The sequence below is a fragment of the Caenorhabditis briggsae genome (genome assembly GCF_000004555.2).
Source record: "Caenorhabditis briggsae complete genome, chrV, whole genome shotgun sequence".
Lineage (NCBI taxonomy): Eukaryota > Metazoa > Nematoda > Chromadorea > Rhabditida > Rhabditidae > Caenorhabditis > Caenorhabditis briggsae.
The window spans coordinates 5,980,332-5,994,974 of record NC_013488.2 but is presented as its reverse complement, the minus strand read 5'-3'; the positions used below and the strand labels follow the sequence as shown (position 1 = coordinate 5,994,974).

The window sequence follows — 14,643 nt, the reverse complement described above, 5'->3', positions numbered from 1 at the left end:
AACATAGTAAAGTTAAAACAGATTTTACCTTAATGATAATAGTGACTTACGATTCTATTCTTGTGTTCTTCTAAAAACTTGAAACGAGTACATATCCGTATTTTCTCAGAACCTCCCTCGGTTTCTTGAGGTTTTCCGTGTTTTCAGCTACATCTACGCGGTTACAACGTCCCATTTGTGAACATGTCTAAACATCAATCGGTGTGCATCATTGACCGAATAGGGACCAGAATTCAATTTTGGAAAGTTCTAAAACATTTTCTTGAATTTTGAATGAAATTGCTATGGAATAGAGAATAGAGAAAAATTAACAATAGTTTTTTGACACAAAAATCAAACTCTCGGAACACTGTGAACATTTATAGAAGACGTTGAAGGTATAACAACTCCAAATCTAGCGAACAGTCGACGGCGTAGCGCTGGAAGGCATAATGTGATAGCTAGAGGATCCAGGAAAGGGAAAAATGAAACAGCGATTGAAGACACCCAGTTGACCCAGCTGAAAAAGATTTATAGCACTTTTTGAAGATTTAAAAAATCAAAAATTTAACGTTAGTTTAACCAGAACACCTTTACCTCATGAAATCAATCCTAATAGCTGATCCATATAAAACCAATGTACAAGGCATAAAGCTGACACAAATTGGAATTACAGTTTGTACAAAAAGTGCCCAAAATAGGCGTTTTTGCATTTGCATTGTTTTAGGACTCATGTAACTTATTCCTTGTTTCAAATGGGACATTATCTGAAAAATTAAGGGATTTTACAAGTTTTGAATTCTTGAACGCCGTCGCGCTGCTATTAGCCCGCTACTGGCTCGCCATTGGTCATCCGTTTGCCTCTTGTTGACCTGCCATTAGCCCATCAGAGCAATTTACAGCTAAAAATCACGCACCTTGTACCCTAGGAAAAAATACAAAATCAAGGAATACGATGCTAGGAAAGTTACAAATAGAGTGCCAACCCATGATCGGTACACGACTTCAGAAGGCATTTCCTAAAAATAGTTCAAATGCGCTCTATGGAACTCGTTTCAACTCACCGAAAAAATCACAGTCTTGATGTTCAAATGATCCATTTTACCATAAACTTTTTCGAAAGACTCTCTCACATAATTTCTTGATTCCGAATCTGCTGACATTGTGTAATCTGCAACAACGGCCCATAGGATCCAATGTAACAGAACCAATTGGACAGATAAAATAAGGCCGTATGGATTGAAGTAATTGGCAACGAAATCAGTGTATCGGAGGGATAAGAATCGGTATAAGAAGTGGGTGTTGAGAATACCATAGGTGCCAGAGATGAATGCACAACGACCAGCAAGAAGGAATTCGCCGAGACGCGATCTCTAGAATATCAGAAAACCTGAATCCAAGAATCCGAGAATCCAGGGATCCAACAATCGAAAAATCCAAGAATCCAAGAATCCGAGAATTCAAGAATTCAATAATTCAGGAATTCTTATAAAATGTAAATATGCAAAATTTTTATAAAATGCTATACAATTTACATACGCCCTTTACTCGAATATGGAACTATAGTCACTTCTCCAATCCTAAAGGATCATATTATAAAATTGGAATCGGTGCAAAAGTCATTTGTTTTCAGAATTTTCAAAAAATTCAGGATGGCATACACTTCATACTTTGAAGCACTGGAAGAATGTCAGCTAACTAGGGAATGACTCACAGAAGATGTGGAGTTATGGGACGAGACCTATATCATTCGAAAGAGGATGAAATTTCATTTTCAAATATATGCTCAGTTTTTGCGGCGGCCTCCGCTAACTCGAGAAATTCGGGTCAGAAGTTTTCAGTAGATTTTGCACTGAAATGCATACGTGAACGCTTCCACGTCCTCATTTCTTTTATACGCTTAGAAGAACCATTGAAAACAGCAGTGGGATGGTTCAGTGGTAAAGCGGCGGGATGGGGAAATGGTACTCTATGGTTCGACTCCTTCATAGTCGAAACTCTTTTTTTATTTTTTGTTGGTTTTTTATATGACCTGTTTTTGAGCTCAAAAGCTGTTTTCAGCAGTTTTCCATACTCTAAACACCTTTGGCATCTTGTCAAATACAAATTAACCAAGTTTTTGGAAAAAAAATTTCTGAAGAAAATTCGCATGTTTTCATGATCCATACACCTCTTTTCAAATTTTCAAAAAAAAATTTTTTTGAAACACAAAGAAAAGTTCCACGATTATGTCTCGCTTTTATAGACGGGCGGCGAACGGGCGGCAAGCGGGCGGCTCACCGCCCGCCCGGATGGAAACCCTACTGGAATAATCCCGCCAAGGATAAAAAAATCGGAAAATAGTAAGTTCCTTGGAGTATCGCAGGCTCTATAATGATTTGGTCTACACGTATAAAATTATTGTTTCCAAAGAAATTATCATGGAGGTTCCAATTTTCGAAATATTTAATCATGCTGGATCATTGCGACGTCACAAATACTATCTCAAATCACTTATCAAAAACAAAAATATCTTCTCAATTTCTCTCTAATAGAGTAATCAGATGTTGGAACTCTTTACCCGCCAAAGTGTTTCCGGTGAAGCCCTCGTCAGCGGCTTTCAAAAATCGACTATTATCCTGTGATCTAAAACATTTTCTTGTCTTGAATTCAACTAATTACTAAGTCGGGTTTTCCTTCATCTCCCAATTACTACAAATGTATGTCCCTGTTATATCTCCTAGTTTCATAGACATTTCACGTGTTAGTGGTTTTCTCCCCTTCGTTGAAATAAATAAATTCAAAAATTCAGGAGTCTAAGAATCCAAGAGTCCAAGAGTCCAAGAATCCAAAAATCTTAAAATCTATTGCTCACCTCTGAAAATGGTCCGGCAACTAGGAAGAATATTGTAGCATAGCGATACGCATGAACACACTGAAACCATTTTCAAATTAACCTATCGTAATACCTCTATTAGAAGGTCCCGAACATTTTTCCGGGAAATTTCACTTCAGAATTTCATGAATTCTAGCACAGGAATTTTGAAAAGATGGCAATTTTGCACAAAGATTTTCATATTTTTGCGGAGTGTTGAAAATAGGAAAAAAACAATAACGCCCAATTGTTGAGAATCCTATTTTTCCAAGGGGTCTTTTAATGCAGTTCTTAAACTCACAACTGGCAACAAAGTGTCGGCTAATGATGCGATCAAATTGAAAAGAGCGAAAAAATACAAAAGATATTTATAGTTTCCAAGTTGAAAGGATTTTTCGGTATGGATAAGATACACAAAAACGGGATTTGAAAGGAAAGAAAGGATGAAGAAAATTTTTGGGATTAGAAAATGAGCCCAATTCACAAGCATTCTTTTTGAGGTGATCCTTAAAGAATTTAAGAGTTCTGGTTTCCAGACTGAAATTGTTCGAGATGCATCAATTTTTATGAGTTGTGTTTTAGAAGAATCCTAAATGTCCCATAGGTATTAAAATTATGTTTTGGATCTGATCTGATCAGAATTACGTAGATGTTTTTCGGAAATCGGAAGTAGTGAAAAAAAACTATTTATCTATGAATATGGTTTTGATGAGTCTGCATTTTTTTCTGGAAAATATTTATTTCTCAATTTCAAAAAAAATCATATATCGGATTTCAGTTCTAGCTGGAAGATTCTTTGTGAAAAAAATTAAAATTAAAAAGAATAATTTTACTGTAAAACACCCAATTATCAAATTCTCGAACTGCTATAAACACGATTTGACAGATTAGGAGAAACATTTCGAATTCGACAAAATACGCGATATCGAAGAGCTGGAATGCACATTGTGACGGCCAGTGAATCAAGAAATGGGAAAAACGAAACGCCGACCGAAGACATCCTGTTGACCCAGCTGAAAATTATTAGCTTTAAAAATGCAATTTTAAATAGAATTTCTAATTCGAGTCTTTTTTGAATGGCTCTTTTTTTAACCTCCCATTTGAATTTTAATCAAACTGAAGACCTTAAAATGAGCTTTCACCTCAAAAAGTCAATCCGAATTGCCGATCCATACAAAACCGGAATGCAAGGCATGAAGCTAACACAAATTGAAATCGCTGTTTGGATTGCCAACGCCGAAAACAACCGTCGTTGCAGTTGAAGCGTACGATCACTCCTATAATCCAATCCTTGGTTCAAACTGGCCATTATCTGGAAATCCTAAGTTTTATACCTAGAAAATTGTACATAAATTGAAGAATCCTCATAGGACTTCGGTTTATTGCCATCTCAAAAAACAACAGTACCCCCCCCCCTTGACTATCAACCTGACAGTTTTACGACTTCACCTGGCTTCACGACATCACCTGGCCTGCTAATGACCAGCTATTGACCCGACCTTGAAATTTTTATTAAAAATTGGCTTACCTTGTACCCAAGTACAAAATATAAAGTGATCGAATAAGATGCTAACACAGTCACAAACAAGGTACCAAACCACGATCGATAGACCCCTCGAGATGAAACTTCCTGCAAAAAGAGAATTCGCTCAATTGCTCAAAATGGTTAGCTCACCGAAAAAATCAACGTCTTCATGTTCAAACCTTCTAAACTACCGTAAACTTTCTCGAAAGAGTCTCTCACATAATTTCTTGATTCAGTATCTGCCAACATTGTTATATCGGCTACGCAAGCCATATGGTTCAGTGTACAACTACCAATAGGACAGATAAGATGATACCGTATGGATTGAAATATTCGGTAACGAAATGGTGATTTTTTAATGACAAAAATCAATAAATAAAGTGAGAATTGAGGATTCCATAGGTTCCGGAGATAAATGCGCAACAGCCGGAGAGCAGGCATTCGCCAAAGGGGGATTTCTGGAATTTCAGAAATCATGAATCCAATAATTAAACATTTCGATAATTTTGGGAATTAGGTAGTGAGCCCAGTTGGTGAACATTTTTGAAGATGTACCGCGGATTTTCAGAATCAGATTATAGTTGCTCAATTCTGAAAACAGATATTTAAAAAAATAATCCTTGGCGCGAATAGAACAAAAATTCTGAAAACCATAAAAGTTTCAATACTTATGAGAAAGCATATTTTCTAGAAGCTGTTTCAGAGAAGTCAAGACTAAAACATCCAAAAACTTGATGACGTAATAATCCCCTAAAGCCACCGAATCTAAGTACATGTCCTCTATTTATTCTAAAGAAACAAAACGTTCATAAGGAAAGAAAACTGAAAAAAAGGTGCACGTCCACCGGCTCAGTGAGCCAGAAATTTAGCGTGGGGGATTTCTTTTTAAAATAAGCTCATAATTTTTTAGAAGTCTAGTTATCAGAAGTCTAAGAAATTTCCGGGTTTGAGAACGTCCTACGGGAGTTTGATTTTCTTATTGGACATGTGTGTCTGAGTATGAGGGTACTTGGTGCGTGAGAAAATGTTGAAACTGGTTTTTAGGAAGGTAGGACCGAAAATTTTCAGAAAAATCTTTTTAAAAATGACTTCAAACTATATACTTAATCATTTATTTATTTCTACATAAAAGCGATGCAATTCATTTCAAGCCAAATTTTAATGGAAAATACTCATAACCTGTTTGAACTACTATAAATGATTCGATTCGACAAATTAGAAGTCAAATTATAAATTTTGTTTCTCGAAAATATCCTATGTCGAAGAGCTGGCAGACACATTGTGATAGCCAGTGGATCCAGGAATGGGAAAAATGTTACAGCAATTGCGGAGCCCCAACTTATCCAACTGAAAATGTTTATTTCAGAATTTTAGCATTTTCTGGAATTTCTGAAATGTCGGAAATTCCCTAATTTTGCGAACTTCCTGGAATTTCTGAAGTTTATGAATTTGTTTTTTTTTCGGTTCCAAAATTATTCATTTCGGGAAACTTTAAATCTTTTGGCACTTCAAACATTCATCAATTTCTGAATTTTTTGAAGAAAAAAAAAGTTTCCCACCTATAAACACTAATTCCAAGCGCCGCTCCATAAGATACAAAAACAGTGGGCAAGAAGCTAACAAAAATTGGAATAACTGTTTGAATGGCCAATGCGTAAAACAATCGTCTTTGCATAAGGAGGGTCCGCGGACTCATATAGTCCAAACCACAACTCAAACTTGTCATTATCTGAAATTTTCTTAAAATTTAAATTGAAAAAATGTCAGAAGTCTTGTTATGGGCTAGCTTGGCCTGCCGATAGCCTGCTATTGAACCGCTGGCCCTCCAATGATCCCCTAATAGATTTTTTTACCTTGTATCCTAATACAAAATATAAAATAACGGAATACGAGTTTAGCAGTGTCACCCAAGAAGTTCCAAACCATGAATCAACCATCTTTTCAGTAGATACTTCCTGGAAACCGCGCTCTATTGAAAAGTTCAATCTTCGTCGCTTACCGAATAAATCGCAATCTTTATGCTCAAGTTTTCCATCGATCCATAAATTTTCTCAAATGATTCTCTCACATAATTTCTAGACTCCAAGTCGGGTAGCATCAATAGATCAGTGATTACAGCCCAGGAGAGAAAATGAAAAAGGACCCAGAGCATTGATAAAATTAGACCGTAAGGTAGGAAGTACTGGTTTACAAAATGGTGATTGTTAAGTGATAAAAACCGATAGACAAAATGGGAATTTAGTACTCCATAGGTTCCACCAATAAGTGCACAACGTCCGGCAACAAGAAATTCTCCGATTCGAGATTTCTGAAAAAATTTTATACATTTTTCTTGAGCTACGCAGTCAGTGAATATTAACCCAATGAAAAGAATTCAAACCATAGTTGCAAGCGGACCGGCTATTAACTTGTTCCTAGGACGTGATTTTCAGACAGCCTTGGTACAAAATGATAGATCTCGACAGGGCCCATGATGCCTATATCATTTAGGTTTGATTCCATTCCGGTAACGTGCCGCAACCTGGGCTTCAATGACGATTTATTTTAAAGCAGATTTTTTTGTCATTCAAACACATTTTTCGACATGTTACCAGACCGGAATCCGATTCCAATGATATAGGCGCGATGGGCCCGGTCGAGATCTACCATTTGGTATTAAAACCATCTGAATATCTCGTTTTAGAGACAAGTTATCAGCAGGCCCACCACACAGGCCCGCTTGCAACTATGATTCAAACTGTCAAAATTGATTCGAAATTTGAATTCAAAATTTTTTGACTATTTAAACTAACCTCGAAAAATGGACCATCGAGTATAAAATATACAGCAGAATACCTATAAATGTGAACGTACTGAAAAATAGAGTTTTCAATTAAAAAAAAAAGAATCTTTAAAAAACTTACACATGGAACGAGTGTGTCAAAAACAGCAGCAATTAAATTGAAAATTGCGAAAAAGAGCAAAAGATATTTATAACTTCCAAATTGAAAGGATTTTTCAGTATGGATAAGATAAATAAATACGGGATTAGCAATCAAAGTTAAAATTAGAGACATTTTGGGAATTATAAAGTGTGCCCAGTTGATAAACATCTTTTTCCGGTGTTTAAAAACCTAACTTCAAATTTTCAGATTGAAAAATTTCGAAAGAAATTTCGAAATGTAGTTGTTATGATCTTGATAGACTTAACAAATCCTGATCCTAAAGAATCAAAAATTAGAAGCACTCGTGTGAAAACTCAGAATTTCGGATTTCTTTGATTTAATAAAAAATCTTGTGATATTTTCTTACCTGTCTATCTCATTAAAATCAGTGAACCGCAATGTTTTAGTTTGAAATTCGAAGAAAATATTTAATGACAAAATTTCCGAGTTTTATGAGTCAAAAAAAAGTGATCTTTGATGCCAGAAACAATTTTCAATAATTCAAAAATATCATTTTTGAACTCGAAATTCTCAAAGCTAAAAACTATTCCATTCAACAAATTTTAATCCAAATTTTTTTAAAAGTTTTTTTTTGAAGTCCAAAAATTTTTTTTGAAGTCCAAAAATCCACAAGAAAAAAATCATAATCTGTTTGAACTACTATAAATGATTCGATTCGACAAATTCGGAGTCAAATTAGCAATTTTATGCTTATAAAATATCCGATGCCTCAGAGCTGGAAGGCACATTGTGATAGCCAGTGGATCCAGAAATGGGAAAAATGTTATAGCAATTGCGGACACCCAATTTATCCAACTGAAAATATTTTTTTAAGTTACCAATCTTTAATTTTCCAAATTACAAACCCAAAAACGTCAAAACCAAATGCGGCTCCATACAGTACAAAAACAGTTGGCATAAAACTGACAACAATTGGAATAACTGTTTGAATGGCCAACGCCCAAAACAATCTTCTCTGCATTTGAAGGGTCCGTGCACTCATATAGTCCAATCCGTGGCTTAAACTGGTCATTATCTGGAAACCTTTGGTTTTCTTAACATGTCATAGGCTCATCAAATGCTCGCTGGGCCGTCAGTGAGCCATTATGATATTGTTATGATAGCTGTTAGTCCGTTATGACCGTAATTATTGTTTTTCGTATTTCTTGCTCATGAATTTACTCAAGAACGCTGTCTCACCTTGTAACCCAGCACAAAATATAAAATAATAGAATAAGATGATAAAATTGTCACCCAAAGGGTTCCCAACCATGAGCGAAGCATTACTTCGGAAGAGACCTCCTGGAAAGCGCGCTCTATTGAGATTAATCTACCTCACTTACCGAATAGGTTGCAATCTTCATACTGAGATTTTCCATATTCCCATAAACCTTTTCAAATGATTCTCTCGCATAGTTCCGGGATTCCAAGTCGGGTAGCATTGTATGATCGGCTATTACAGACCAGGATAAATAGTGGAAAAGGACCCAGACTGCTGATAAAATCAAACCGTAAGGATTAAAGTACTCGGTTACGAAGTGATGATTTTTCAGGGACAAAAATCGATAAACAAAATGAGAATTTAGGACTCCATAGGTGGAACCAATAACAGCGCAACGGCCAGCAACAAGGTATTCTCCGATTCGGGATTTCTAAAAAAAACCCAATCAAAAAGTCTGGAGCTACGCGGTTAGGTCTCTTGACTTTTTCGACTTAGAATTTAAAAAATGAAAATGTTCCTAATTGATTCAAGATCATTTTCAATCATTTGAACCCAATGTTTTGTATAAACTAACCTCAAAAAACGGACCCTCCACTATAAAAAATACAGCAGAATATCTATAAGTGAAGACGTACTGAAATATTTTTACTCTCTCAATTTTCAGAAAAATTACACAAAAACTCACAATCGGTACTAAAATATCAAAAATGGCAGCGATCAAGTTGAAAATTGCGAAAAATAATAAAAGGTGTTTATAGCTTCCAAATTGAAAAGATTTCTCGGTATGGATAAGATACACAAATACGGGGTTTGTGATAAAAGTTAAAATTAGAGAAATTTTAGGAATTATAAAATGCGCCCAGTTGATAATCATTTTTTTCGTTCTGCAAAAAATCTTCAAAAGTTTAGAAGGTGGAATTCTTTAAAATTAGATTATTGGAAAAAAGCGGACAAAAATGTGTTGAGTTCTGCTTTTTATATTAGGTTGGCGGGAAAGTCTTTGTCACTCTGTTTGTTTAATCACTGTTCTCGTATATGGAGGCTGTGTATGATATCGACTCTAGTGAATAACAAGGTGATAAGAACCTTCCATATAAACAAGTCCCCATCTCCTTCCCTGCTCCTCATCTGTAATTGAAACGATATGTTTGTTCCCACTGCTATTCACATCAGACATGTTTTGATTTACCTCTTCCTATCTCACACCACGATGAAGGATTCGGAAACTTTCTTGAAGAATGTGTACAACACACATGCCCCTCACTACAATACTATTCGCAATTGGTTCCATCGTTTCGAAAAAGATGACTTCTCGCTCGATGAAAAGGATCGCTCTGGGTGACCCCGTGAGTTGGATTTGGACAAGCTGAAGCACGCATTGCAATCGGATCCATTTCAATCTAGCCGTGAACTAGCTGTCACATTCGGAGTTCACCATAGCACAGTCCTTGAAGGTTTGAAGTCTCTTGGAATGAGAAAACTTTTTGGTCGATTCATACCTCATCACCTGACTCAAGCCAACCTTGACCGCCGAGTCGACGATTCGATTACTCTTCTCACTCTCCACGCGGGCGATCGATGGCTGGACCGGCTAATAACCGGAGATGAGAAGTGGGTCTTCTACGATAATCACCACAGGAAATCCCAGTGGGTTGGAGAAGGAGAGAGCCCACAGGATGTCCCCAAACCCGACCTTCATCCGAAAAAAGTTATGCTCTCTGTGTGGTGGGGAGTGGACGGCCCCATCTACTGGGAACTTCTGCCCGAGGGCAAAACAATAACTGGAGACCTCTACACTACTCAACTACGAAACCTCAAGAAAGCAGTCGACCGTTCGGCCCTGAAAGACAAGAAAGTGTACTATCAACATGATAACGCTCGCCCACATGTTTCGAAACAAGTGAAGCAGGAGCTGATGGGATATGGATGGAATGTTCTCCCTCACCCCCCGTATTCTCCTGATCTTGCTCCTTCCGACTATTGGTTATTTGGCGATAGACACGTGCCTTCGAAGGAAGAAGCTTCAATTCCCGTGGAGCGGTCGAAGCGGCACTCAAACAATACTTTGCCTCACGCCCGGCTGGATTCTACCGCAATGGAATCCATAAATTGAGGGAACGTTGGAGACATGTTGTTGATAATGATGGACAATATAATTAATTATTCGGTTATTTTTTCTTTGAGAAATAAACTATTGAAAAAGTGACAAAGACTTTCCCGCCAACCTAATAGTTCCGAAGGAATTGATTTATTCTTGAAAAATTGATTACTTTATTTGAAAAAAAAACGAGGTTTATTACTTCTTTGAAACAAGAACATTTTTTATTAATGCAAAATTTTTTCAGCCAAAAAAATCAAAAACTAATCTTCATGGTTTTATTAATCTTTTTTCTTATAATACCTAAAAAAGCGTTAACAGATTTAGATGGATAAGATTTTGTAATTTTCAAAACCCTTATCTTAAGTTCATGAGATTAAAAAAAACTGACTCTGATGTAACAAAAGAATTGAAACAATGATACCCTTAGTTTCTCAAATTTCTTGATGCGTAAAATTTTTTCTCAAATCATAATGACGTTATTTATGAGTCAGGGTCTTTTTTTTTAAAATGCCAAACACTAGATTTCTCATTGGTGAAACATGTGTCTCAACGCATTTTTGATCGGATGCATGGGAAAATAAAAAATTTGAAAGTTTCCAAGAACTTTGCACGTATTTTCGAGAATATTTTTTCTTTCGAATAAGATTTTTCTATCATGTTATTACATTGTTAACATTCTTTTTTGTTGGCCAGACAGCGGAAATTAGAACTGTCTGGTTTGATACTAAAAGATGTAAATGTGACTAACGTTCTAGACCATTAAAATTCGTTTCTCAAAAAATAAATATGTTTTCTGGTCAAATGTTCACAGTTCATTGCTTCCTGTAACTGAAGGACCCAGGACCCAGGACCCAGGACCCAGGACCCAGGACCCAGGACCCAGGACCCAGGACCCAGGACCCAGGACCCAGGACCCAGGACCCAGGACCCAGGACCCAGGACCCAGGACCCAGGACCCAGGACCCAGGACCCAGGACCCAGGACCCAGGACCCAGGACCCAGGACCCAGGACCCAGGACCCAGGACCCAGGACCCAGGACCCAGGACCCAGGACCCAGGACCCAGGATCCCTGGCTCCCTTCTCTGGATCTTCTCTTTGGAGCCCAGAGAAAGGGTGAACTGATCTCTTCCTTTATAATACTCTCGCGGAGGTCAATGGGCCATCTAGGGGTTTCTGAATTAATTCACGTAGTCGTTTTGGTTTAGAATTTTAAAATTCTATCAGAGTTTTTTCTTGCCTCGTGGATTTCTTTTATAATTTTTTTTTTATCACGTTCAAATAAAACTGATTTTCATCTTCGAAATTTGTGAAACTCCTCAAAAAGATCGCACCTTTGAACCTATTTTTCTTGGTTCCTGTTGAGATTTTAAGAAATGGTTAACTGATGAAATGTTTCTGATATTAATACAAGCATTTTTGTCTTTGAAATTTTTGAATATCTTTCACAGGAACCAATATACCGTATTTCATCTAACAGAAGCCCATCTCTAATAGAAGCCCACCCTGGATGTGTTGTTTTCTTCTCTGTTAATGCACACATATTTGTTTTGTTTTTTATTGTGATAATTTACCTTAATTCGAGTCGTTTTTCAAACACTCCTGTCACGTTAAGAGCCGAAAACCTTCTAATGGAAGCCCTTTTCCTGATAGTATCAACCATAAAAAGGAGGTTGAAAAATAGAAGCCATGACCTATGGGCTTCTATTAGAGGAAATAGGTATATTTGGTCAAAGCCACAAAATTATGGATTTCATTCTCGTCTGTCAGCGACTTGAAATTGACATTTTGGATCCTAAAGATTGAGGTCTCCGAAAATTATTGTTGCTGAACGAAATTTGACGGAGGTTTATTGCTATGATTATTGATTCCCAATCGTCCAGGACCACTTTTTTCTTTATCCCCAAAAGTTTGTCGCGACACATTCCTTTTTTTCACAAAAAGTTTAGTACACGATGTGACACCACCTGGCGCACATTTTGTCAACTGTATCAGTCTCCAAAAAATTTCATTATTGACAACGTTTCATGTTTTATATCTAATTTCCTATGAACAAACAAAGTGCGTCAGACTTTTTGATCTGAATTTAAAATCATGAATATAAAACTGCATCCAATTTATGCAACGATTTCGGAACATGTAATTGAGGTCATAATGAAAATAATTGAATAGTGTAACAATTAATATCTGTGATGTCTGAATTATAACTCCGAGTTTACAAAATGGTCAAAAACTATCCAGAAACACTTCCAACACTGCTAACTCTCTCAGATTTTTCAACTTTCGGAGCCATCGAAGTGGGAGCCATCGAAGTGGGAGCCATAGAAGCCCACATATTTTTCGGATCATATTCCTTATTTCCTTTGAATAGATTTTTTACGAATTCTCGATAAGGTTTTATGATAAAAAGTGTGCAAACGGTGCTTGTCATTCCGTGACTAGCCATGAAAACCATTGAAATATTGTTGAAAGCTGAAAAAAGTGGACATCCGGATATCAGGAGGCACAGACACACCTTGATTGTAATATTGATTCGAGTCGGCGTAAAGGGAGTAGAGGATGGGACACACTAAGGAGGTCCAGGGTATGGTGACCTGAAAATTTTAAAGATTAAAATTATTCAAAAAAAATCGTTTCCAGCAAAAAAAGCCCCTATCAAAAAAGAAAATAGGCGACTTTGGGGTCCTGAAAATCTAGTGAAAATTGACTGAAACGCTGTCAATTACAGAAATGAAGCATGCATTTTTTTTAGTATGCTCTGAAATTTTCAGAAAAATTACAACATTTTGCCTAATTTTTGATAAGTCCAAAATTGATTATATTCCACTGAAAAGTCAAAACTTCATACACTCTATTTTAGTACTACTTTTTGAAATTTCGGAAAATTCCAGAAAAAAACTTACCTGCATCGCTACATAACCCAAAAACTTGCGTTGTAATGCTCTGGTAGACTCTGAGATATTTGCCTGTTTCACATAATTCAAATAGTAAATTGTATGAATTAAAAAGAATAACGATTGAATTATCACAATTAATAAACCAGTGGTGATTGCCAAAAACGGTAACATTTCTCCTCCTTTCAAAAGAACATATGTATTTTTGTCATAAAAATCAATAGTAGGACAGGGAATTCTCTGAAAATAAATGTCAAAAATGTGTAAAAATAATGTAAAAATTTAAATCCGAACCTTCAAAACAAATTTTCGAAGTTCCATCTGATCTGCATCTTCCATATAAAATGCAAGCATTAGGAAACATGCCAAAAAATAATTGACTCCAAAATAGACAAGTCTCGTTTTGAGCCGAGTGATTTTGAATTTGATCCATGAAATTTGGCTGTGTCGATTCTCCAAAAGCATCACGAAATTCACACCGATCACTGAAAAATCACGGCATTATATTAAAATTTAAGAATATAAACTGACTAATTATAGAAACCTGAGCAACATACGCGCACCATTTCACCGGGATTCCTAAAGCCGCAAAAAGTCCTCGGGGCGTTCCAGAAGCAGTTGGATAGTACATCACAGGTGTCAGATTTACAGTAAGCAACAAATCCAAATTTGTGCCCCAAGCATGAGCAATCAAAAGTGGTATTTTCATATTTTTCATTTTTCTCGGTGTCACTCGAATAATAGTCATAAATGTAAATATAGATAATGGAATTGTGAGAAGGGCTGTGCAGTGATAAGCGGTTATCATAAAATCTGATGAATCGAAACAGGTGTGATTTTGACGGCATGAAGATTCCACGTAATCAGGCCAGTAGATATCCATTTTTCTATGAAAGCTTCTCTACAAAACCAGAAGCAAGGATAGTGGTTACTGAAATCCGTCAGAAAAATCTGAAAAAAATGAGCAGAAAAATTCCGAGAATTGTGTATATATAATTTGATATAGTCACTACGAGACGCTATGCAGATTTTTGATACTTCTAGTAAACGAAAGAACAATTTTAGAATTCTCGCAAGAAGAAATTGCAGGTATCGAAAAATCAAATAGCCTAAACTTCAAGAAGCGGAAATTGTAACTAATACAGG

General features: G+C 36.4%; 6 protein-coding genes across 6 annotated transcripts; 1 reads left to right on the top strand and 5 right to left on the bottom strand.

Annotated features, from left to right (window-relative positions):
* Positions 1-333: 333 nt before the first annotated feature.
* CBG06315 lies at positions 334-3,323 on the bottom strand (the record flags this gene model as incomplete). The annotated part of the gene is made up of 6 exons (XM_002647229.1): positions 334-499; positions 577-746; positions 897-998; positions 1,044-1,352; positions 2,834-2,893; positions 3,135-3,323. The coding sequence occupies 6 exons, from the start codon at positions 3,321-3,323 to the stop codon at positions 334-336; spliced, it is 996 nt and encodes a 331-aa protein (XP_002647275.1).
* Positions 3,324-3,683: 360 nt separating this feature from the next.
* CBG27340 lies at positions 3,684-4,799 on the bottom strand (the record flags this gene model as incomplete). Its single annotated transcript, XM_045237111.1, has 4 exons — positions 3,684-3,846; positions 3,976-4,145; positions 4,362-4,463; positions 4,509-4,799. The coding sequence occupies 4 exons, from the start codon at positions 4,797-4,799 to the stop codon at positions 3,684-3,686; spliced, it is 726 nt and encodes a 241-aa protein (XP_045098538.1).
* A 731-nt stretch (positions 4,800-5,530) lies between these two features.
* On the bottom strand, positions 5,531-7,450 carry CBG06314 (the record flags this gene model as incomplete). The annotated part of the gene is made up of 6 exons (XM_002647228.1): positions 5,531-5,705; positions 5,918-6,087; positions 6,212-6,313; positions 6,358-6,666; positions 7,151-7,210; positions 7,262-7,450. The coding sequence occupies 6 exons, from the start codon at positions 7,448-7,450 to the stop codon at positions 5,531-5,533; spliced, it is 1,005 nt and encodes a 334-aa protein (XP_002647274.1).
* A 473-nt stretch (positions 7,451-7,923) lies between these two features.
* Positions 7,924-9,378, bottom strand: CBG06313 (the record flags this gene model as incomplete). Its single annotated transcript, XM_002647227.1, has 6 exons — positions 7,924-8,097; positions 8,148-8,318; positions 8,483-8,584; positions 8,626-8,934; positions 9,079-9,138; positions 9,190-9,378. 6 exons carry the CDS (start codon positions 9,376-9,378, stop codon positions 7,924-7,926), a joined length of 1,005 nt encoding a protein of 334 aa, XP_002647273.1.
* Positions 9,379-11,451: 2,073 nt separating this feature from the next.
* CBG06310 lies at positions 11,452-11,811 on the top strand (the record flags this gene model as incomplete). Its single annotated transcript, XM_002647226.1, has 1 exon — positions 11,452-11,811. A coding segment is annotated over one exon (360 nt), but the record flags the coding sequence as incomplete, so codon positions are not given.
* A 1,025-nt stretch (positions 11,812-12,836) lies between these two features.
* CBG06309 lies at positions 12,837-14,380 on the bottom strand (the record flags this gene model as incomplete). The annotated part of the gene is made up of 5 exons (XM_002647225.1): positions 12,837-13,075; positions 13,119-13,197; positions 13,507-13,737; positions 13,792-13,982; positions 14,029-14,380. The coding sequence occupies 5 exons, from the start codon at positions 14,378-14,380 to the stop codon at positions 12,837-12,839; spliced, it is 1,092 nt and encodes a 363-aa protein (XP_002647271.1).
* Positions 14,381-14,643: the final 263 nt, after the last annotated feature.